The 23,834-nt window shown below is 38.0% G+C and overlaps 1 protein-coding gene across 1 annotated transcript in view; it reads left to right on the top strand.

The window, feature by feature from the left end:
- Positions 1-23,624, top strand: part of LOC135210015 (protein PTHB1-like) — a 31,605-nt gene extending 7,981 nt beyond the window's left edge. The window contains exons 2-13 of the mRNA XM_064242783.1: positions 1,440-1,457; positions 4,520-4,700; positions 5,229-5,462; positions 6,726-6,850; positions 7,913-8,027; positions 8,564-8,687; positions 9,381-9,568; positions 17,530-17,699; positions 18,855-18,998; positions 19,496-19,700; positions 20,453-20,659; positions 22,514-23,624. Coding sequence (XP_064098853.1) covers positions 1,440-1,457; positions 4,520-4,700; positions 5,229-5,462; positions 6,726-6,850; positions 7,913-8,027; positions 8,564-8,687; positions 9,381-9,568; positions 17,530-17,699; positions 18,855-18,998; positions 19,496-19,700; positions 20,453-20,659; positions 22,514-23,007 — 2,205 coding nt within the window. The 3' untranslated portion in view covers positions 23,008-23,624. The remainder of the gene's footprint in view (positions 1-1,439; positions 1,458-4,519; positions 4,701-5,228; positions 5,463-6,725; positions 6,851-7,912; positions 8,028-8,563; positions 8,688-9,380; positions 9,569-17,529; positions 17,700-18,854; positions 18,999-19,495; positions 19,701-20,452; positions 20,660-22,513) is intronic.
- The last annotated feature ends 210 nt before the right edge of the window (positions 23,625-23,834 follow it).

Here is a 23,834-nt window from a genome sequence, read left to right on the forward strand (position 1 = left end):
CTCACGAAACTCAAATCACTATGATGTATGTAATAACACATGTACTCACAACTGTTTTGTACAAACACACATACGTACCAGTACTCTTGCACTATTTACAGTTTTGTACATGAAAAAACTTTTATCACACTGAATTTCTTTGTGCAGCAGAAACCAATTGACAATTTTGACTTGTTTCATTATATACGTAACATAATTTTGCCACACGTTTGTGTACACAGTCAAGTATGCCATTATATTAAGCACCAGTCTGATGAAATTATAGGATTTATTTTCAACCGTAATTAGATAGTATGTACGATCTGTATTAGTATAAAAATAATTTGTTGATTTAATGGTTATTCAGTGAAATATTGAGAACTTCTATCAGACCAGACTAATCATTGTGTATTTGCATAGCAGCCTTGTTTTTCTCAAAGATTGGTAAATTTATACATGACTATAGGTCTGTGATAACCACATACTTATTCATCATACTGCATATAGCATTTCCATTTGTTGATCATACTGTATACAGGATTTGGTGTTTTCTGAATACGTATATGGAACTGAGCCAGCATTGTTAGACATGGACTTAGTTTTAGATACTTTCCAGGGACTGAGTGTAAAGGTTATATGGTTTAGTAATGTTTCTGATGCTTAGCTAGGAGTGTTTAAGGTGAAAAAAAAAGAAAGCTTTCATGAAAGTAGCTGTACTATCTCTTTTTATTCCTCATTAGCAGTACAATCTTCCTACTGCAACCCAGCCATTTTGTGGTCACAGCTTTCATACCCATCATAAGTCTTTGCTCATCTACTGATAGGATTTGTGTGGTTTCTAGTAATCTAGCCGTCTCCTCCCATTTCATCCATGCTTTATCTACTCTTTCACTGTTATCTTAACTCAGACTTTACAGTCCAATGTGTCTCCAAATTAACAGACGTGCCATACCACCTCTAAGGTTCTGAACTCTCCTCTCTTCTCCATCTGCTCTTGTAAAGCATTTTGGGTATCAAAAGTTGTTGTTCAATGTAGATTGCATAATCCATTTCTTTTAGCAAGTTGTTCTCCTATAGTATGATAGGTGTTGGTTTGATGACTATTTTACTATGAGTTTCTGGTTGGCTTTACTCATTCATAGATTGGAGGTATAGAGAATGTTAAGTTTTTATAGTGGTATTGAAGCTGTAAACCTATTAACCCAAAGCATCTGTTTACTTTGGGGTATTAGGATTGTATGTAGGTTGTCATTTTTTTAAGTTAAGGAGATGTTAATGTTTATTTTTCTTGAGTACATTATAATTTCATTGGTCTGTTGAATTTGCCATCATTTATGAAACCTTACACATTGCATCTGTAGTAGAAATGCTTTATGATTTTGGTTTAACAATGATGATACCTACCTTTTAAAAGATAAGGTCTTATATTGGGTAAAATTATCCCACCTCCCTTTCTTCAGGCTTACAGATTTTTAAGGGTAAGGAAGTAAAAATTTTTACATTTTGTGGCTTTCGTGTGCTATTTTGTTTTATGAAAGCGCTGCTTATTTCGAGGCCAGAGAGATGTGTATATATCTATATGAAATTTTGTTTGACATTTTCGTGACAAATTTGGATTTTGCTCTTTTAACACACTTGGTTTTTTGAAGTGCATGTAATATTTGTTAGTAAAAGGTTAACCAAGCTTTTTTAATTTCAAATTTCTTATAAAGATATATAGTAAATCAAAGTTATTTATGCCTGATATTTAAATTACAGTATAATTTTTTTGTTTTGTTTATTTAAAAGTGTTGATATTATACTTTTCTTTTAAGGCATATTGTGTGGATTTTGCATTGTGGAACACCAAGCTTCTGTTTGCATTGTGTAGCACAAACTGTAATGTTTAAAAGCAATATAATTTTTCATACTAAGCAAATATGTATGTACTTATAGTTAGGCCATTTGTGCATAGAAAATTGACTGCATTGCTTCAGTCCGTCTGAAAGTAAATAAGAAAATTTCTAGTCAATTGGTAGTCTTCTGTGTACGTGAATAGATCCCCAGGTTTTGGATGGATATGAGTCATTATATTTGTGCTGTCTGTTGTATGAGCTGTGAGAACCAACAGAGCTGTAAGAAGTTGTACACAAAATTTATTTTTGTTTTAGAAAAAGTTTAACAACAAACTCATTACATATAATTAGCCTGAATCACATGTTGGTGAGAAGGGTCACAATGCTAAAGGACTCAGATTGGCTGATTGAAACCTGTAGGACCTCCCTGAAAACATCTGATTTTAAAGGATAAGCACTGCATAGTGGCTACTCATGCCAACACTTTTGTGAATTGCGGCTCAGTTTTTATTACATTGGGGAAAATTAATCAGCTCACAGTAGTATTACATGTGAATGAAATTCTAAGTATATGAAGTGAAATTAAAACTTCCAAAGAAGAAATGAAATATGGAAAATGCCTTGTGACTGTACAGCAGCAAACAGTGAATAATTTAGATATAATTTCTCATAGCTGCCTGAGACTGGGGAATTCACCCACTTACTTTGCTCAAAGAGACTGACTGAAACATATAGGATGATTTATGATGCACAAAATGAGTTAATTGTAAGGAGTGAAAAGAAATTATTTTCCAGAAATTCAGGTTATATTTGATCTTTCTTTATTACAGTAGCCCTATACGTTTGATGAATTTGCTGTTTTAACTATATATATTAATTTCAAGCATACAGTATAATATATTCTTCTATTGGGACTGTATGATGCTGTTAATTTTGTAAGCCTTTATCAGGATATGACTTATGGCTTACTATTTCAGATTATGATTTTCATTAAACTTAATAAGTGTAACTGCTTTGTTGGTTGGCTGCATGCTTTTCTTTGGTCATATTTATTTATGAAATTCTCAAAAATTCGAGAATGAATTTAAATATGGTGTTTAGATTTATAATTTATAAAATATTTACAGTATAAACTACATAATGCTGTTAGTTTAGCATTTATATTTTTTAATGCTTCAAATCCTAATTACATGGGTAAATTATTTATTATTGAGGAAAGTGTCTTGTTTAATGCTCTGTCAGGTAAGATATGAATCTGTTTTTGTAGTTTGAGTGATATAAAATACAGTTGTTATAACATTAAACATACTTTATTGTAATCCAGTGGTTATGCAGAGCTCTCATTTGTGGTCCAAGTGTTAACGGACACATAATCTTAAGTCCTGTAGACAGAAGAGGTGGAATTCATAAAAACACAATTGTTCATGCATGGATGCTTTTGACCCATTGGTTGTAATAATTATCCTCTTTGTTGTTACTTGATAATTGGATGTGACACTTTCTCAAAGTAATGCAAGAGCATTCTTAGATCTCTAGGTATTGTGACTCCAGCACTTGTGGGTCAGACACTTAACAGCTTGTTTTGGAGGTGTTTGGGAGCAGAGTTGTTTAGTGGTTTGCTATCTCCCTATACCAACTGTAAAATCGATTCACTTTAGGTAGAGGCTGGTGGTTGAGGGCCATCAGAATGGGTGATGGCTACAGCAGAAACTTCTGAAAAACATCAACCTTAGAGACATTGCTTAATAATGTGATAACCTCCAAGTGTGAATATGCGGACTGCCTGAGTTATTGTGGATCCTGAAGTGTAACTGCTTCTGGTATCTATTTCCAGTTTGTTGGCACCTAAAAAGTAACTACCTACCAGTAGATCAAAGGCACACATATGTGAATTATATTTTCTAGGTACTTGGTACTGTGATATACTAGGTACTTTTTCTGTCTATGAGATTTGAGAATATATGTTTGATGGAACCTTCAGATACCAAGTGAGGGCTGTACTGTATATGATTGATTGTCTTCTGATGCATCAACAAAGGGAGATGAAGATTTCAGAATGAAAATCAGTTACCTTAGACATTTTGTTTTGTACCACTGATAATAGCCACAACCTTTGAATATATATAAATTTTGGGGATTTAATGAAACACTTACCATATGATATTCCCTTATTACAGGACTTAGTTTCAGTGAAAATTATATAAAGTCTTATTTAGATAACACAGCCCAAGTCTTTCCATGTGATTCATCAGTGTCTAAAACATTTTATTTGAAGTTCATGTGCCAATTTTGCAGTTAAACAGTGTTAGATTTATCAGTGGAAACAAGTAATTTTCCCATTTTATTCATTACATATAAAGTCATGATATCATTATGTTAAGTTATTCATATTGCAATAGACATAAGTTTGTTAAATTGTAATTTAAATTTAAGATATTTTGCTATTGCAAAACATCTTAAGCTGCATTTGATATTGTAATTACCAGGTCAATTGATCTTAGTGTATATTCAATTGATTTGGGGTTATGGCAATAGCAGATGGTCATTATTCAACAGCTGTTGCATAGAATAAACTGCATAAAACTTGAGATGCAAGTGTCTATATTGCTATTGTTTTGATGAATTTACTATCAACCAGTATCTTTATTTGACTATCAGACAACATCATTGCTAATTGATTTCTTAATTTTGCACTTTCAATTTAGGGTATTAAAGGTGCTGCTGTATCTTTGGGGGATGCTGGGCAACTTCAGGTATCATATCTGGGTACAGATCCTTCCCTCTTTGTTGCACCGCCAGCAGAAACCAGAGAGATTAACTATGACCAGACTGACAAAGAATTGGCTCAGCTTCACAGGATCATTAAAGCATCCACAAAAGATACAGGTACAGTATTATGTAATCCCTCATCAATACAGGTATGGTACAGTACTCTAAAGATGATAGTTCTGATGGTCAATATTAATATTACATATATTGCAGTGTACTCAACTAGATGTAACTTTTTTTTTAAAAACTACTGTGTTTCTTGGTCTTCTATCACACTGGTTTGTATTTCTGAAAAAGGATTTAGAAATTTTATAGTTTCAATTTTGTTGTAAACTAATTTTAATTAGATTACAGCTAAAGTACTCCTAAATATTAGTGTTTTTGTAATCACAACTTTTGGAGATATTGTTACAGCATAGCACATGTTCCCATATGCAATAAGATTTGGTATAAAGATGTGTAAGAAGGCAAGCATAATTAGACTGATTTAAGCAACCAGTAAGCATAAAAAGAATTGTTTTATACAGTAATTTTTATTTTATTTCCTTTTAGTTTTCTTAGACAAGTTATTAATATCTAGGGGTATTTGGTGTTCATGTGACATTTGGTAAAATACTGGATTTACTATTTTGGAATTGGTTTCAGGAACTCTTGTTGGAATGAATCGAGGGGATAATGACTTACTGGTGACAGGGTCTATTGGCACACAATTGGAAAGATGGCTAGGCACCACAAAGATACAAGATCCTGAGGGTGTGCCAGCAGTACCAGTAGTTGTGCGACTAACAGCTCACATCCCACTGAATTGTGTCAGAGTTAACATCTGTGTAGAAAAGCCTCTGGCTGTAACTCAAGATACATTTGTGCTTAGAACAATATGTAAGTTATTTACTGAAACAAGAACTGCATAGAGGAGTGTTCCATATCTATGCTATGCTCAGTCTATCTACAGTCAAACTCATCCATACATTGCTCTGTTTTTTTCCATTTTCTCATCCTTTTATATTTATTTCATAATGTAGTTTTCTTTTTTGTTAAAGAATTTTACTATGCACTGTTTAACCCCACAGCCCGGGTAGTGGATGGGTATCGTACATATATGATCAAGATTTGGCACCATACAGTTTGAACAAATTTTGCAGGAAAAATGTTCTTAGTTCCATATATCACTATTGGCAACTCATCACATCAACCAGCCCAAGAATAGCCTTTATTAAGCTCAGAGGTCTGGGTAAACTAATCCTATATAATATAATAATAATATTAAACTCTTCAGATCACTTTATAAGAGTGAGTGAGCTGAGAAGCCCTCAGTCTTGCTCAAGATGGTAAGGAGGAATGTCATCACAAATTCCCATCCAAGGATGCGTCGTAAATATTTTACAATAAGTATGCTAAGAATCTGTTCCCTGCTTTATTTCTTATCTTTTATTATATTGTCTGAGCTGTAATTTCAATTTGACAAAATAAATTTTTAAAAAATATTAGAAAGAACGCTTATAACATTGTAAAGTTAGTGTATTTTTTACGACCATCTTACGGAAAAAGAGGCCCGCAAGGAGTGGGAAATAGTATTCACATACAATTTCCTGTGGAAGGTATAGACATTCTTTTAAAAAATTTTTCTTATTCTTTAAGAATTTACACATCTTTCCGTTGATGAGTTTTTTTTCTTTTAAATTGGTCATCCTTAAATTTAGTCCATTCATGGGTGTATGCATTAGCATAATTTATTTAAGCCTGGGGGGGGGGGGGGGGGGAACTGTGGAGGGGGGGGCTTTAAATAGTTACAGGATTGCAAACAAAATGAGTGGTTGCATTGGTTGAAGTTGCTCTGTTATAATTATATTTTAGTAGCTAGAAAATTGTCTATAAAACCTTTTATACAGTATTGATATTTATACAATCATTCAAGTTGCAATAGCTTTTTGAGAACCATATCGGTGTTGAATAGCATAAATGTCTACTTCTTGGACTCAGGAGCTCAAGAATATACATTTCAAAGACATTCCACAAGTTGATGTGAGCACATATAATTTGAAATGTATACGGTTGAACTTCATTGGACTGTACAGATTCATGCACAAAAGTTTCTCAGATATCTGTAAGGATGGCTGATTTCACTGTCTTGTTTGATTGCAGGTGACACAAGCCAGATCATGGTGAAAATATACTTGGCCGAGAGTTACATTCCTACGAGTCTAAAAGTGGCCATTATTGCATCATATGTCAATCAGAGTGGAGCTCCTCGTGTCATTACTGCTTCTGTGAGTGACTTCCTCCTTTTATCTCAAAAGAGTTTTAGTTTAATTTTGAGAGAATTTTTTTATTTTTTTTTTTTTTTTTTTTTTTTTTTTTTTTTTTTTTTTTTTTTTTTTTTTTTAGAATTTTTTCACTCTGTGCTTACTTTATAGCACTTGTGTGTACATATACAGCTAAGTCTTTTTATATTTTATTTACACTTTAACCACATTTACCTGGTAGTGTGAGAAAAAGTGAGAACTGTATCATCAATAAAGAAAAAAGGATTTTACTAATCCTCTCAGGTGAATATTCTCTTCTAGAATCCTTATTACAAGCTACATCACAAATCTTTACTGTCTTGACTTTTATATATACTACTACAGATGTATTAAGCTGGGTAGACTTCACCTCATACATTTTATACCTTGGGATAGTTAGTGTAGTGATATAGAGATAAAATGTTGGCAGTCCCCAGAGCACTTAGGCGTCAAGCATGAGTAAGAAATGCAGTATTATCCCAATCCCTTAAAGGATGTGGGTTAACAATTGAAATAATTGGACAATAATAATAATCTAACATATTGTCCAATTATTTCATGTATAGGAAGTGGCAGTATATATATAATTACATATTAAGAACAAAGCCATTGGGTTAGTCCTATGAAAATTAAGAATGTTGATTCAGTGGTGTGATTAAAACTGTTTATCGATAATAACTTTTGATTTTGAGATCTGTCTCTGAGTCTGTCAGTAAGGATGATAAGTCATTTTAATGGCAGGTTATGTACATAAATAAATCGGTTAAGCTTGGAGCTGATCCAGTAAGTTTTTTGGCTGAGTTCCATCTAATAGAGTAGCAGTAACATATGTGGCATCATAAGTAAGAGAGGTTTATTGTAGGAGGGGATACATATTACCCTAAGTGAATCACTCTAGAAACTTCTTTCTTTTACCATTAATGAGTAAGGGCTTATATTATTAAAAGATAAAAACTAATAAAAAAGCATTATTATTGTTATACAAAACAAATTATGTAAATAGCTTTGTTGCAGTTTTTACTTTTTGCTAATTTTCTTGTCTTTCAGATGGAAGTTCCCCTCCGTTTGGTTGTCAAGCCTAGTGCACCAACCAAAGAAGCTGACCACAAGATAACAATTGCAACAAATAAAGCTGCTGTAAATCTTCCAGAGCTTTTCCCAGGTATGACACACTTCATTAAAGCAGCTTTAAAGGAGATACTATGAATTTAAAGAAAATATCAGACTGAAATTAAATATAGTAAATGGCATGAAGATTCAAGGTATATATGATCAGGTGAAACCTGATCAAATATGCCTTGGGGCTGGAACAAAAAGTCCCATTTGGAATGTTTCCTTGGATTGTCTGCAAAAAAAGTAAGCAGGTTTGAGAACCATTGTGAGATGGTTTTACATATATAATTTTGAGACAAGAACAAATGGAGTAATGTTGCATATCTTCTTGACACTATTGTTGTAAGGAAAACAAATTGTAGCTCCTTGAATTACTCTTTGAACAGCTTATGATGACAATTATTTAGTAGTTCAAGAAAGATTAGTAATACCAACTATTCTAGTTTGGCACTGGTAATGGTAGTAAAACTTTACCGATGTGCTGAGCATTGTTCACCATATCATTAACTAATGATTATGGTAATTATTATTTATGGTGCTTTTTTTTATTTACAAACTGAGACATGTTTTAAATGTTTTTTTCAGACTTTGGCTTAGATGGAAGTGTAACGACTGCCACTTGGACTTGGGGGCAGGTTATTATGGTGGCCCTTGAAGTTACGATTCTCTCCTCAAGGACAACCAACAGATATCGTTTACAATCAGACAGGTATACGTACTGTATTTTTTACATGACCTTGAATGGAGAATTACAGTTACCACACGGTTTTAATACGAATCCCATCAGTTTACATGATCCATATGTGTGAAGCACTCCAAGTGACACTGGGTAATGAAGGCCACTCACCTTTAGCCCTGTCATGAAACACCAGCAACAGCTAGTACACATGTCATTGTTACCCCCATTTTCAGGGGATTTTTTTCATTAACACTCATTTGTTCCCAGACTAAAACATTTTTCTTTTATAAGAAAATACCTTCAGTGACAGCTATCATGATTGTTGAAGTTTGGCAACCAGGTAGTTAAAAGTGACAGACGAGCGAGAAGGCACTACCCACTCAGTTTTCTATACAGTCCATTCCTGTAATATTTTGTATTGATAATATAATGAGGTTATGAGAAATAGGTAAGAAAGTTTACTTCAGTTTGCCATAGTGTTCCTGTATTATGTTTTTGACTTTGTAGGCACAATGAAGTGAGATCTACATTTTACAGTCATATTTTCATTGTTACCACTGATAATATTCCAAGTGTTATGTAAACAAACTTCGAATCTTTACTAGTAGTATAGAATGCGCAAATATTAAAAACAAAACAACAAAAAGCAAATAAAATGGAGTAGTATTCTTGATAATCTAGATAAAATACACCTTCAATACAATGATTAAAATTGTATTTCAGTTTGGCTGCTCTGTGGTTGATTCTCAGCGAAGTCACTCAGCGCCTTAGAAGTTACTGGGGCCATTCTTCTCGCAAAGATGGAGAGGAACTGGAACTAGGAGTTGCTTCAGCTGTGCCAGTTCACGAATTATTTTCTGAGATTGATGCTCACTTCATGAGGAGAAAGAAACTCCATGAGTTGCAGGTCAGTAAAGACATTGTAAGTTGGTCAGTGTCAGTCTAAAGGTCAAAACTTCATCACAAGCCTAATTTCATAGCAGTCTCAGCCTCTCATCATTTTCCCAGTTCAGTTGTGTGTAACTTCTTCTTATAGAATTACGCAACTTATTTTTGTCTCATTTTTATTATTTTCACTTTACGTCTATATTTTTTACTACTTCTGTGACACTAACAGCCTGGGAAGACAGGAGTACATTTCCCTCCCTATCTCCTCCCCTGGGGACTGGGCAATTATTGCTTCAACCTTGTTCATGAATCTGATAAGCCCAGCTTATTGCCTTAGGAAACAATATTCCATATGAAGGTTTGTATATTATGAGAACTTACTTAAAAATTTATAATTTTTTGTTATTGATGAAAGAGGCTTAATCTTGTTTTGTTTGCTCTACTTTTATATAAGCATCCATAACTTAAGTTCTCTTGTTATTTTAACTTCATTTTTTAGTTTTCTTATACAGGCTGATTTATTTTTTTTTGTTCAATTTTCTTACAGTAATTGTCAATTGCTTATGTAGGGGTTGTATGCTTTTCATTTGTTTTTTATTTTCTAGTGAAATTTTTGATTCTGTGCTTATGACTGTATTAATTTTTAATCGCTTGGTTATGAATTTTGTCCCGTATGAGGATCAAGAGTAGTGACTGTTGGTTGTAAGTTTAAATGTAGGCTCCTGGTTGTGTTTGTTAGGTCTAAGGCTATTAGCAAAAAAACAACAGATGAGGGGTGATGGAGTGGGCTTGAGGTGTTGCACTTTGTGCGTGGGAGTTTTTTTCACCGTCATAGCTGCTGAGTGCAACTTGGATTTTCCCTCACAGAAGTATGAATTTTTATGATTAACTGGTTGTATTAAAAAAACATGTTTTATGCATGACACGTACCTGGCAGGTATATATATAGCTTATCCTCTTTGAGCACTGGCAGAATTTCAAAACTCGCTCGGCAACCGCTAGTACACTGGTAGTTCAGGTGATGGCCACGGACCCGCTCCCGTGGCGCTGGTACTTTGGAAACTATTCCGTTTTCCTCAGATTTCTCTGCCAGCCGAACCGGCAACATCGTTTGTTGGTTCTCTGTTGAATTTCCTGCTCGTTTATCTGACTTTTGGATATTGGTATCGTATTCACGAAGTTAGAGTGGCAATCGCAATTGTTTGGATTTTGATAGTATTGTCTGATTCAGGAAGTATTGTTTAGAGTTTGTGTGAAAGAAGGGTTGTAAGGTGAGACTGCCGAAATCATCGGTAGATCCACATACTATTTGTAAGAAGTGTCGTGAGTTTGTATGTACGTGGGACAATGGTGCAAATGAATGTCAGTGTCTGAATATGAGAAAGAGTGGAAGGCTCTTATGAAGTATGTGGAGAGATTGGAAAAAGATCGGGTTAGAAGATCTGTATCTAGGAGTGAAAAGGTCGGGATCTTCGAGTACAAACCTTGGAATGATTCTTTGCATGTGCCCTTCTCCCAGCTCATTCACATGTAGATGTAGCACCTTTTCCTTTTCCCCAGGTTTCTCCTGCTCCAGTTGCTGTATCTGAGGATACTACTGATCACAAATAGTGAAGTGTTCGCTGCCCTTTGCGTCCATGGGAGACCAAAATTAAAACGTTTAACGGGACAAAGTGGAAGTGTTTTGGTGACAGTGTTGTGGAGGGGGGCGCCTTTTTTCGATCGTCTCTCTCGTGCTCCTAGACCTAGCCTCTGTCAAGCTCCCAGACCCAAGGGAGCAAGGCATGTCGACAAGTCGGAGATTTTTGGGAGGCGAGAGGGTTGACTTGCGATCAGTCGTCCCTTCAAGGCAGTCCTGTTGATACGTCCCAGGCTGCTGCAGTACGCCCATAGAAAGGCGATACTGGAAGTGCCGTTATTCTCGGATAGTTCGGCCCTCGGCGGGAAGGAGTAGGCGGGTTCGCTGAGGGTATCGCGTCCTCTCAAGAGGTCATACTGTCCGTTCCTCTTCACAGGAGGAAAAGGGCTTTCGACCAGGAAGGGTGGAGTAGCCCTGAGATTTTTTCATCGGAGGTATGTGAAGAGATGATCCTATCAAAAGGAAGAGGATTTCACGTCGGTTGGAAGTTCGCTCGCCGCCTCGTGTGAGCCCCGGTCGTCCTCGATCTCCTCATCTTCAGGAGTCTCGTAAGGAGGTGGGGGAACGAAGGAGGTGCTGCGGGATATGCAGCAGAGATTGGCAGTAATTGTGCAATCATGGGAGAAGCCCGAACAAAAACCTTCGGTTAGACGTAAAGGATCGTCTCTCCCGGGTTAATCCTCAAGAGGGACGCAGGACGTACAAAAACGCGATCCAGGACGCAGTGCGTCCTGTAAGAAGGACGAAGTTCAGGACGCAGGACGCAAAGAGAGAAGTGATGGGGGACGCAGGGTGGACGCATTACGTTCAGAGGACGCAGGACGCAGGCGGCAGCAAAGTCAAAACATTGTCTCGATAAGGAAAGAGAGGAGTTTTATAGGAGTCAGTGCCACATTCGCTTTCTAAACAGGATTCTCATAAGGACTCTGATTTGGGAGAATCAGCAGGATCTTGGTTTTCAAAAGATATTTCTTCGCAGGAGGAAGAATTGCGGAGAGTACGGAAGAGGACAAGACGGAAGCTCCTTTCTTCGGACTACAAGAGGCTAACAGAGTGCCTTCTTTCTCTGTTTGAAGGAGATTTTCAACCTTCAGGCCCGCCATCGCCTTTGTCGCAATTTTCGAAGACGAAGAAAGCCAAGAAATCGTCGTTTTTGAAAATGACTTTGTCCATTTCGGCCAAGAAGCCGCCCTTCAAACGCGTAAATGAGTGGTTGAAGGAGAAGAAAGAGTCGGGGAAGACTTCTTTTGTATTTCCTCCGGCAAGTTGGCTTCGAAGTCTGGTGTTTGGTATGCTACGGGGGAAAGTCTTGGCCTGGAGTACCTGCCTCCTCCCAGGGAGACTTCTCCAACATAGTGGATAGCTCCCGTAGACATGCTTTGCATTCAGCCAAAGTGTGGTGGACTTCTTCGGAGTTCGACCATTTACTCAAAGGTATCTTTAGGACTTTTGAGGGTGGTTTTAATTTTCTTGACTGGTCGTTGGGGGCCCTGGCTCGGACTTCGGAGATGGAAGCGTCGTCAGTATCCGAGTTGTCGAGAAGCATCATGTCCTGTATAGATAAGCCTTGAGAGATGGAGCTAATGAATTGGCTTCAATTTTCACAGCAGGCGTCTTGAAGAAAAGACATCTCTTATGCTCGTTCGCTGCTAAAGGAGTGTCGAACGCGCAAAAGTCGGAGTTGATGTTCTCTCCTCTGTCAGGACAGCTCTTCCCTCAAGAGATCATTAAGGACATATCTCTCTCCCTCACTCAAGAAGGCTACTCAAGATCTTCTTACGTCATCTGTGAAGGTTAAGTATTTCTTCTAAGGTCATGAAGAAGACTACGAAGATACGAAGGACACACAGCAGCCCTTTCGGGGGGTAGGACTTTCCTCGTCGACCAGCATTTAGAGGGAAAAGAGTTTCCAAGCCAAAAAGAGGTGCTAAAACTTCACGAAACAATGAGTTCACCGAAGTCCTCCAGACTTGTGTAGGGGCCAGACTTTTGGACTTCTGGGAAGTCTGGCAAACAAAGGAGCGGATCCTTGGTCCGTAAAGGTAGCGAAGGAAGGGTACAAGATCCCTTTCTCAAGAAACCACCTCTCGCTACAGCTCCGAGAGCCCTAGGGGCTCATTACATCGATTTAGAGAAGAGAGATGCTCTTTGGCATCAGGTCTCACCATGATGGGAAAAGGGCAATAGAACCGGTTCTGGATCACGAATCCCCAGGCAGGTTTTTACAACCGTCTGTTCTAGTACCGAAATCATCAGGAGGTTGGAGGCCGGTACTGGACGTAAGCCAGCTAAACTTGTTCGTAGAAAAGACCAAGTTTACGATGGAGACGAACGATTCAGTACTGGCAGCGGTACGACCAGGCGACTGGATGGTAACACTGGGACCTTCAGGATGCGACTTCCATATTCCAATTCATCCAAGGTCCAGGAAATATCTGAGATTCGTGATCCAGGGAAGGATTTATCAATTCAAAGCCTGTGTTTCGGGCTGTGCACGGCGCCTCAAAAGTTTTTACAAGAATGATGTCGAATGTGGCGAAGTGGCTTCATTTGGCAGGAGTCAGAGTCTCTCTCTACCTCGACGATTGGCTCATAAGAGCACAATCAAAACAGCAATGTCTGGAGGACACGAACGTAACATTGGATTTAACCCAGCAACTGGGTCTGATGGTGAACCTGGAAAAGTCACAACTGATCCCATCTCAGGAAAATAGTTTATTTGGGGATTCAGATATCCTCAGTGACTTTTCGGGCTTTTTCCGTCACCCGAAAGGCAGACCATGTGTATACGGAAAGTGCAAGAATTCCTATTGAAAGACCAATGCTCAGCGAGAGAGTGGATGAGCCTGGCTGGGGACACTCTCTTCGTTAGAGCGGTTCATTTCACTAGGGAGACTTCACATGAGGCCCTTACAGTTCTTTCTGAACGAAGTCTGGCCAAGAAGATCGCAACCAGACTTCCTTCCGGTTTCCAATTCCTCCAAAGATAAAGGAGGAACTAAAAAAGTGGTGGCTAGTTCCGGAGAGGTTGTCAGAGGGTACGTCACTCCAGCAGAGGAACCCAGACCGGATATTATTTTCCGACGCGTCAGACGCAGGCTGGGGAGCGACGCTGGGCCCTCGGGAGGAGTCAGGCCTTTGGAGCGAAGAAGAAAAGGCATGGCACATAAACAGGAAGGAACTGATGGCGATCTTCTTGGCTATGAAAGCGTTCAGACCGTGGATCAGCGGCAAAGTAGTGCAGATCAACGCGGACAATACCACAGCTCTGGCGTATATACGGAAACAAGGAGGAACCCACACTGTTGTCACTTTGCAACCTGGCGAAGGAGATTCTTCTTTGGTCGCAGAAAGAAAACGTCACCCTGCTCACCAGGTTCATTCAGGGAGAGAAAGAACGTCAGGGCGGATCTGTTGAGCATGGGACGGACAAGTGCTTTCCACGGAGTGGATGTTGCATCTTCAAGTATGCCAGAGACTGTGGAAGCTCTGGGGCACTCCAGTAGTGGATCTTTTTCGCTACCGCGGCGACGAAGATGGTTACCGAACTATTGTTCTCCAATCCCGGACCCTCCCCTTGCAGTCGCAGTCGATGCCTTCCTACTAGATGGACGGGGCTAGATGCGTACGCTTTTCCCCCGTTCAAGATTTTAGGAAAGGTAATGAGAAATTCAGGGAAAGTCGAGGAACAAGGCTGACCCTGATAGCACATACTGGCCGGCTCAAACGTGGTTCACAGAGGTACTGGAATGGACAGTAGATTTCCCCGAGAAGTCTACCCACGAGAGTAGATCTTTCTGCAAAAACAACCCCACTTCGACAGGTTCCACAAGAACACCCTCGCTCTGGGTCTGACTGCGTTCAGACTATCGAAAGACTTGTCAGAGCGAGGGGGTTTTCTAGAGAAGCAGCGAAGGCAGTTGCAAGAGCACGAAGACCATCGACTATCAAAGTGTACCAGTCTCGAAGTGGGACAACTTCCGTAGATGGTGCAAGAATCGGAAGATTTCTTCATCCAGTACCTCTGTGACTCAGATTGCAGATTTCTGCTATACCTGAAGAAAGAACTAGGTTTGGCTAATCAGACGATTAGAGGCTATAAGTGTATGTTGTCGGCAGTGTTTAGACACAGAGGTTTTAAACCTGTCCAATGACGCAGATCTTAGAGATCTCCTCAGATCGTTTGATACAAAGAAGGATCGACGGTGCAGAACCCCTTCTTGGAATTTGGACGTCGTTCTCAAATTCTTGGAGACGGATAAGTTCGAACCTATGGGCAGTGCGCCGTTGCGAGAACTAACTAAGAAGAAAACTATTTTCTTAGTAGCCTTAGCTACAGCTAAAAGGATTAGCGAGCTGCAAGCTATTGACAAGCAAATAGGTTGGAACACAACAAAGCAGTTTGTTCTTTTCAACAGGAGTTCTTAGCAAAGAATGAGAATCCTTCGCATCCATGGCCAAGATCATTTGAGATTGAAGGACTGGCTGATCTGGTAGGTCAAGAACAAGAAAGGTTCTTTGCCCAGTAAGAGCCTTACGTTTTACGTAGAAAGAAACAAGAAGCATTAGGGGAACTTCATGTTCTTTCTGTGGTGCTCTGTTAAAGATCCTACTAGACCTATGTCTAAAACGCAATGGCTTTCTTTGTAAGAGAAGTCATTAAAGATGCTCATTTGCTTTGTCAAGAAGAATGCTTCGGTTTAATTAAAGTTAAAGCTCATGAGGTGAGAGCAGTAGCTACGTCCTTAGCATTCAGGAAAAATTAGCCCTCAAGGACATTATAGATTCAACGTATTGGAGGACAAACTCTGTGTTTGCCTCGCATTACCTTAGAGACGTGAAGACAAACTTTTGATAATTGTCAAACGTTAGGCCCGTATGTATCCTCAGGTACAGTACTGGGCAAAGGAGTTTCCACCCCATAACCTAATAACATGCTAGGTTTTATTTTAATTAGGTTATAGTGTTTTTATGGTTGTCTGAGGAGGTTAAAGACCAACTCAGTCTGGTGATTATGTGTATTATATGTGTGTGTGGTTCAGGTGACTATCTTTTCCTAGCATGAATGCCGTGGTGAATGAGGGCTAGGTTCTCTGTCAACGAATTAGGTCACGTCCAGTTGTCAGGCCCTTATTGTTAGCTTTCTCAACAAACAGGTCACGTCCTAGTTGAGAGCTACTAAGGTTTAGCAGGCTAAGAGGCAGGACCTACGAAGTCAGCTACCTTAGCAGGTAAGGAACATAATACATAGTTCTAAAAATTTGGTTAAATTTTTGAATTATGACGATGTTGCTGTCTATGACCCACCTCCAAATGTGTCAATCAGCTATATATATACCTGCCAGGTAAGTGTCATGCATAAAAAATGGCTTTATTGTTTTTATTTGCCTTTTTTATTGGTTTAATGATACAATAAAGTTTTATGACATACTTACCTGGCAGGTATTATATAATTAAATTCCCACCCTCCATCCCCCCTCAGGAGACAGGGTTCAGAGAAAATCTGAGGAAAACGGGAATAGTTCCAAGTACCAGCGCCACGGGAGCGGGGGGGTGGCCATCACCTGAACTACCAGTGTACTAGCGGTTGCCGCGAGTTTTTGAAATTCTGCCAGTGCGTCAAGAGGATAGCTATATTTATACCTGCCAGGGTAAGTATGCATAAAACTTTATTGTATCATAACAATTACCATTTTAATTTTATTTTAATAAAAATGCCTTTAAGAATGTTTAAGCCTAAATTCTTTTCAGTTGTATTTGTGTACATCACAATACTAGGCCAGGATATGCTGTGATTCATACGATTTCGGCATGTTTGAAGTCTTACGGCCATAATGCTTAGACAGTTTAACAAATTTGTCTGTACCTTTAGTATGTTTCCAAAATTGATAAATATATTCACTGAAAACTTATTTCCTGGGCTAGTCAGTCAACTACCAGAACTCATAATTTAGGTTTGTGTAATTTTGAGGTTTTGCACTTTTAGTTAGCCTTCCATGTGCCATTGATATATAAGTTTAAGTTTACTGAAACTGTATTTTCTAGGCTATTCAGTTAACTACCAGAACTCATAATTGATGGGTCTGTAATTTTAAGGTTCTACTGGACATTTCATTAGCCTTTCATGTGCCATGAAATCATCTCGGATACTTTAGTGCCTAGTAAAAGAAAAAGAAGAAAGAAACCAGCATTCAGCCAGTAGTACTAGTACTGTTTTTGTAGACAAATCACAGGGTCTTAAGCAGATGCATCTCATTACTAGTGCATCTTTGTGAGAGCTAACCACTCTTGTGAAATCCTTCTATGTTTAGGTAACTGTGATCTTATAATTTTGTTCTTTTTTAGGCTCAGCTTTGTGCAGCGGGCAACTCAGTTTCGTGCAGTCCCATCGCCGCCGTTTACTGACCAAATTCAAGGATAAGACGCCGACACCTCTCACTAACCTTGATAACTTACTTGAAGGAACATACAAGCAGATATTGCAGATCACAGATGTCATTAATGAAAATTTTAGGGTAAGATACTCTACCAAAAGAGGTTATTGACTTGTAATGCTTTTGCTAATTAATTAATGCTATCATCAGTACAGTATAAGGAAGAAATTAAATAAATAGGTCAGGCCTTACCAGTTAGATCCATAGCCTGTGGCTTGTTCAAATAATACTAAGTGGAATAACAATTATTGCAGAATACATACTGTACTGTATTTGCAAAGTTATAAAGGAATTAAAGATATAATGTGACAGTTTTACCAAACATATCAACAAAGTAATAAAATGTCAAAATTAGCCACAACATTATTACATACGTATACTATATAGATTAACCAAATAAGACCACACAAACATTCACTTGGAAACTATACAAATCTTATCTTTTTGACTTTTGAAATAAAAAATAGTTTGCCTAGTTCGCCAGAACTTCAGCAATGGATATTGCACAATGGCCTTTCTCTAATTTATGTAAGATTTCGTGCTTACGATCGAGATGCTTTGGGCCATTGCTAACAAATGAAGCACAACAATAGCAGCGCTATATTTGATGATTGAAAGATACTTGAGATTGGAGTTTAAACCTATATGGGAAAAAGTAGTGGAGTTGATCATATTAAAACTAATATTGTAATACCTACCTGAACACCTGAATTAGCCTAATTCAGGTGTTCAGTGGTGTATTGCAATAACCAAATTAGGAAGAGTGCTGATCAGAACAGAACGGGCTGTGTGAGGTAGCAAACTTGGGGGATCAAAGTAAATGATGAAAAGCCCTATTAATTTTATGTGTTTTATTTTTATTGTAACTGTACAGAGTGCATCAAATTGTGTAATTGTATTAAGCATATTTTAATATTTTACATTTTTTTCATTATGCAGCTACTGAAATTCTTTGATTGCCCCGCCCCGTTAACCCAATTACGTATTCCCTTTACAACCATCTTATACAATTCAGCTTAATGCAGGATTAAGCCAAAGTATGGATTAAAAGGCCCTAATTTAATGAGGTGTTACTGTTTCATACAAAAAAAGACATGTACTGTATTCACTGGATAATCGATAATTTTTCTTAGTTATATAAGAAATATGAAATTTGTACATGTGTTTTACCTTCCTCTTTAATCTTAAAGAGACTTGAAGAAACGTGTATTTTACCTTCCTCTTTTAATCTTAAAGGGACTTGAAGAAGATGGGTGCATTTTAAGCTGCGTGGTGCAAGTGATTCTTGAACTTGTACGATTGCAAACAAAGATGGCAGATCAAGAGTTCATGCTGCTAACTGCTGCTGTTTCACCAATTGTGCATTCTAGTATGGATCAGGTAAGGCGTAAATATTTGGCATTATTTCACGTTTATTTTATGTATACTATATACTCTGGAAAACCAGAGTAAAACTTAGCATAATTTTGTTTATTCAGAATTTAGTATAGACAGGAAATCTATAGTTGTTTCAGCACAACCCAGTCGGTTCTATTTTCTCAACCTTCTTAGTTCTTGAATGTCCCAAGACACACACACTGTCATTTTGTCTTCCAGACAGAAGACCAGTTTTACGTGTGCACCCTATAGGCTCACTGATAGGTAAATACTTTTCATAGTTTGTGTCTGTAGCTTGAACACCAGTGCTTCAAGAATTTACCCAGTTTTTTGCTTGGCAATCTTGGACAGTATTCCATCATCAACATGCATTGTTTTGCTGTTAAAATTCAGTTGGATGCCTTTGGGTATGTCAACTCTTCTTCCAGACATGCTAAAAAAAAAAAGAAAGTTACAATTACTCATAAGGTATGGATAAACTTTCAGTGCATTCTTTGCAGGGCTGGGAGGAGACGACTGATGCCAGTGTGACATTCCTGCTCAAAACTGTTCTAGGTCGAGGGAGTAGGGACGCAGCAATATCACCTGAATTGATGATGCCAAATGACACAATCAAATTGAAGAAGCATTTAGGCATACTTCTTGAAAAGATCTTAAAAACTGGAGCCAAGTTGAATATAAATACTCCTACAACTAATAATATAGGTAAACTACAGTTGCATTATGAAGCTTTGTCAGGTTGTATGAGGCAGAATAGTTACCATTTGGAGCCATAAAGATTTATTTCATATTTGAGGAGTTTGAATCTTGTTCTGAAGTGGAAATAATTTACAAGAAATTCCCTTAATATATCCTATTGTGTATAACATTTCTGGATGCTCGAAACCTTGATTGACAATCAATTTTCGTAGAAAAATAAAGAACAATGAAGTTTGGCCGGCGGCGGGGCGCGGGGGGCGGGGGGCCGCGGGGGGGGGGCAAGGGGGGGCGGGCGGGGCGGGGGGGGGGCGCGGGGGGGGGCGGGGAGCGGGGGAAGGGCGGCCTCAACAATTTTTATTCCACCCATAATCCTCATAGTCGATAAGATTTATAGTACAATTGCTTAACTATACCATAAAAAGAAACATTCTGGTAAAAAAAAATTGTCTTGTACTTGTTTTATAAGACTTACTACTTGAACTTTTAATTCTTTAAAATTTCACTTCAAGATTTTTATAATTTAAGGCTTTAGAATCAAGAAGTGTACGTATTACCTTTATGCACTACCATTCAGTATGCACTGTACTATTTAATATGTCAGAGAAGTTATGAAATGAATTATACCTAAAATACAACAGTTTGATAACTAAAATTTATTTGGAATAGAGTACAGTTGGGAGAAGTGGTAGTTTGTTTTTTATTACAATGTTATTTCAAATGTGAGTGTTTAGTAATTGAGAAGCATGTTGTCTCTGCAGAACCTATAGAAGACCCACATTCAGGAGATGAAGAAGTAATTGCTTCTGTTCCAAAGGAAGACACAGCTCAACCTGAAGATCATCATGACCCAACGACTGTGCCGCTCGGCTCACGGCTGGGTGAAGATCGTGCTCGCTCGGCTAGAATCAGATCGGCTCGTCTCATGTCCGCTCGCAGGATTCCGGAACAGAGAAGTGAGGATGATGGTGAGTAGTCATTACTAAAGTTGGTGTCCTTCAATCTGATAGTGAAAGATGATACTGCAGTATTTGAAGACTTTAGTATTTTAACATTTCCCTAATTAAGATGGGTATTTATAATGAAGCATACTTTCCAAATGCTATATTTTACAGTTATTTTGAGATCAGATATCATCCTGCAATTAATCTCTTAACTGGAGTTAGTGTTCATATTGTAACTTCCTGTAGTATGGTCAGCAACTGAAATCTAAAAACTATGCCATAAAAAAAGATTTCCAAAGAGACTAGTAGAAAAAGTGGTGAGGGGGGAGGATTGTCCCAGTGCAGCACTTTTCCATGGCAGGATGATTGTTTTTTTGAGGTGGCAAATCTCTCCCGAAAGGGGGATCAATATATATGTTCTCTGGGAGAGGAATGAGGCTACCCCAAACAGGGAAGTGTCAAGCAGACTTGAAGGGAGTAATGAGATTCCCTTTGCCTCAGGTTATCAAGTCATGAACCGAGAGCATTGGTAAGAATGAGAACGGCACTTGTGTGCTCCTCAAGTAGCATTAAGGGCTCTCCCTAGAGGAGGGTTTGTCTTCAAAACAGTGAGAGATGCAAGAATGCCCACAGTGCCTGGAGTGTCTGCAAGAACCCAAGGTCCTGATCCAGGGGGTAATAATGAGCACCTCCTTCATGAACATCAACCACTGGACAGGGAGTGATTGGATTTGTTTTGCCTCCTGGGAGAGGAGCAGCAATAAGGAGTGGTTTCCTTCATCTTTGGTCATCAGTAAGCAGGGTCCGATGAGAATGAGTGGTAATATGAGGTCCAATGAAAATGAGTATGGTAAAAGGAGAGCTGTGATGTTTCTTGGTAGTAAACTTCTTGCTGTCATGAAAGGTGCAAGGGATAAGCAAGGGAGTTGGGACACGATGGGGGAAAGTGAGGAGCTCCACTGTCTCGGCCATCAGGGTTACCTCCTACAAGGTGGTGGGAGGGAGGGTGAGACTATACTGATGGTTGCCTTGCTGCCCAACTATGGACTAATGTTGATAGAAAAGGCAAACCCACAATGCTTAAGGTAGGTCATACCCATGCTTGGCTGCGAGGAAATTTTAAGTTGTTTCAACTTCTTCATCTGGTGAAGGGGTAGTTAACTTCACAAATTGTGGGTTCGTCTTCTCAAAAGAAGCACTGGGGGAATGTTCTTCACAGGAATGAATCAGTATCATGTATCTGCTAGATGAAGCATCCTTTTTAGCTTCCTATTCTATAACATTCCCATTGTGGAGAAGGCCATGAACACCATTCAGAGCAGGGGGAATCATGAGTGGACTTAACGCCTCTGCAAAACAAGCCTTAAATCAATTATATAAATAGTGCAAAAATTCAAAACACTTAAAAGAAACAAACTCCAACCAATACCTCACACACAACCAACAAGTGTGTGCACCACAACCTACCTCTACCCACTTACTGTGGAACAAATTTTTTGGATGTTAATGTAATAAAAGTAAAATCCGAAAAGAATCTAGCTTTTCATAAATAATGAGATTGTATAACAAAATGTGGTAGTCTTTCACATGGGTGTAGTTGGTAACATTCTTTTCTTGAACTTTTGACTTTGTATCTGTCAAATTGGTGTTTATAATTAAAATTTCTCTAGTTTCTTGACTTGTTCATTGACTATTTTTAAAAATTACTACCTTCTGGTTTGTTGAGATTTCATTTATTCAGTTGGTCCATTAGGTACACAAGAAGGTTTATACTTAACATCTTGGGGGTAGATTCATAACTTGAATATTTACATTGTTTCCCATTTTAGATTTACAGTAAGATTTATACCTAAACTTGTTTTATTATACTCGTTGCAGAGTCCGAAAGCCCATATACTACTGATAGGGGGCAAGGATCAATACAAGTTTTAGAGTCTGCAAGTGAAGAACCAGAAAATCTGATAAACTTCGAAGATGAAGAAGAATTAGGGGAAGGGGAAAACTCAGCACAAGATATTGAAGATACTCCTGCTGATGAAGAGGAAGCTTTGCCCGATACCGGTAACGACAGCGAGTTGCCTGATCCTGGTAATGAAGATGCAACCTCCAGTCCTGGTGATGAAGATGCAACATCAAATCATGGAAATGACGATGCTTCACAAATGGAAGTTAAAGGTACTGAAGAAGATGATCAAGAAAGTGAAATTTTGAATTTTTCAGAAGCTAAGAATAAAGGTGACAAATCCATCCTCACAAAATCAGAGCCATTAAGAAGAGATATAGAAAAACTCAAGAAGCAAACTTCAAAAGATAATTTGATAGAAAGTCCTAGTGATGTGTTAGTTGATGGAGACCTGGATGACCTATGGTAACTGCTAGCAATCTACTGATGCCATGTTGCATGTGAAAATTGGCCTGATTTAAGTTAAAATTTTACAGATGAAATAAGCAGTACCTGCTTATCATGTAACAATGCTTGGTAATATTTTAATGATCTTTGTGATTAAAACAAAGTAGATATATAGACAAAAATTTCAAAAGTCTTATTCTGCTTTTTATACACAGTTGCACAAAACTTGAAAGCCTTAGGAATATTCAGTAATTAAAACTTGGTTTCAGTGGTAAGTTGAAATTAGGAGCTAGTATTTTAATTTTTTTTTTTTTGAGCCTACAACGTACATCCAAATTTTAGAGATAAGACTGCATATGAACATTTGACAATTAGAACAAATGATAAAGCTATGATGTCCTGTTATGTCAAACTACTTCATTAGAAAGTTACTGTAGTCAGAAACGTACACAGGTATTTAAACCGTCCAGCTATACATATCTAGTCATATTTTGATAACTGTACTCTACCTTTTCAATCAAAGTGATGACTTCTAGTCAAGATTTTCACTAAAAATATTAAGAATAGTTTAAGATTTGCAGTTGAAAGCTAACCAAATTATGAATTTTGACTGCTATAATAAAAATTTATTTTATGATATCTAGAGCCTTCTTATTTCCTATTTTATTCCTTATAATTTCCTGCAGTTAGTGGTATATAAGAAAATGACAGATTGGTTTATCCAAGTCCTTGGTACTGACTTTATAAAAATTACAAATTTTTAATCAAACTGTATTTTTCATAGCTAACAAACCTGAGGTCTTAATAAAGGGATTTTGACGAAGGAAAAATCTATTTCTGGGTGATTGG

This window comes from Macrobrachium nipponense, chromosome 39 (genome assembly GCF_015104395.2).
Source record: "Macrobrachium nipponense isolate FS-2020 chromosome 39, ASM1510439v2, whole genome shotgun sequence".
Classification (NCBI taxonomy): Eukaryota; Metazoa; Arthropoda; class Malacostraca; order Decapoda; family Palaemonidae; genus Macrobrachium; species Macrobrachium nipponense.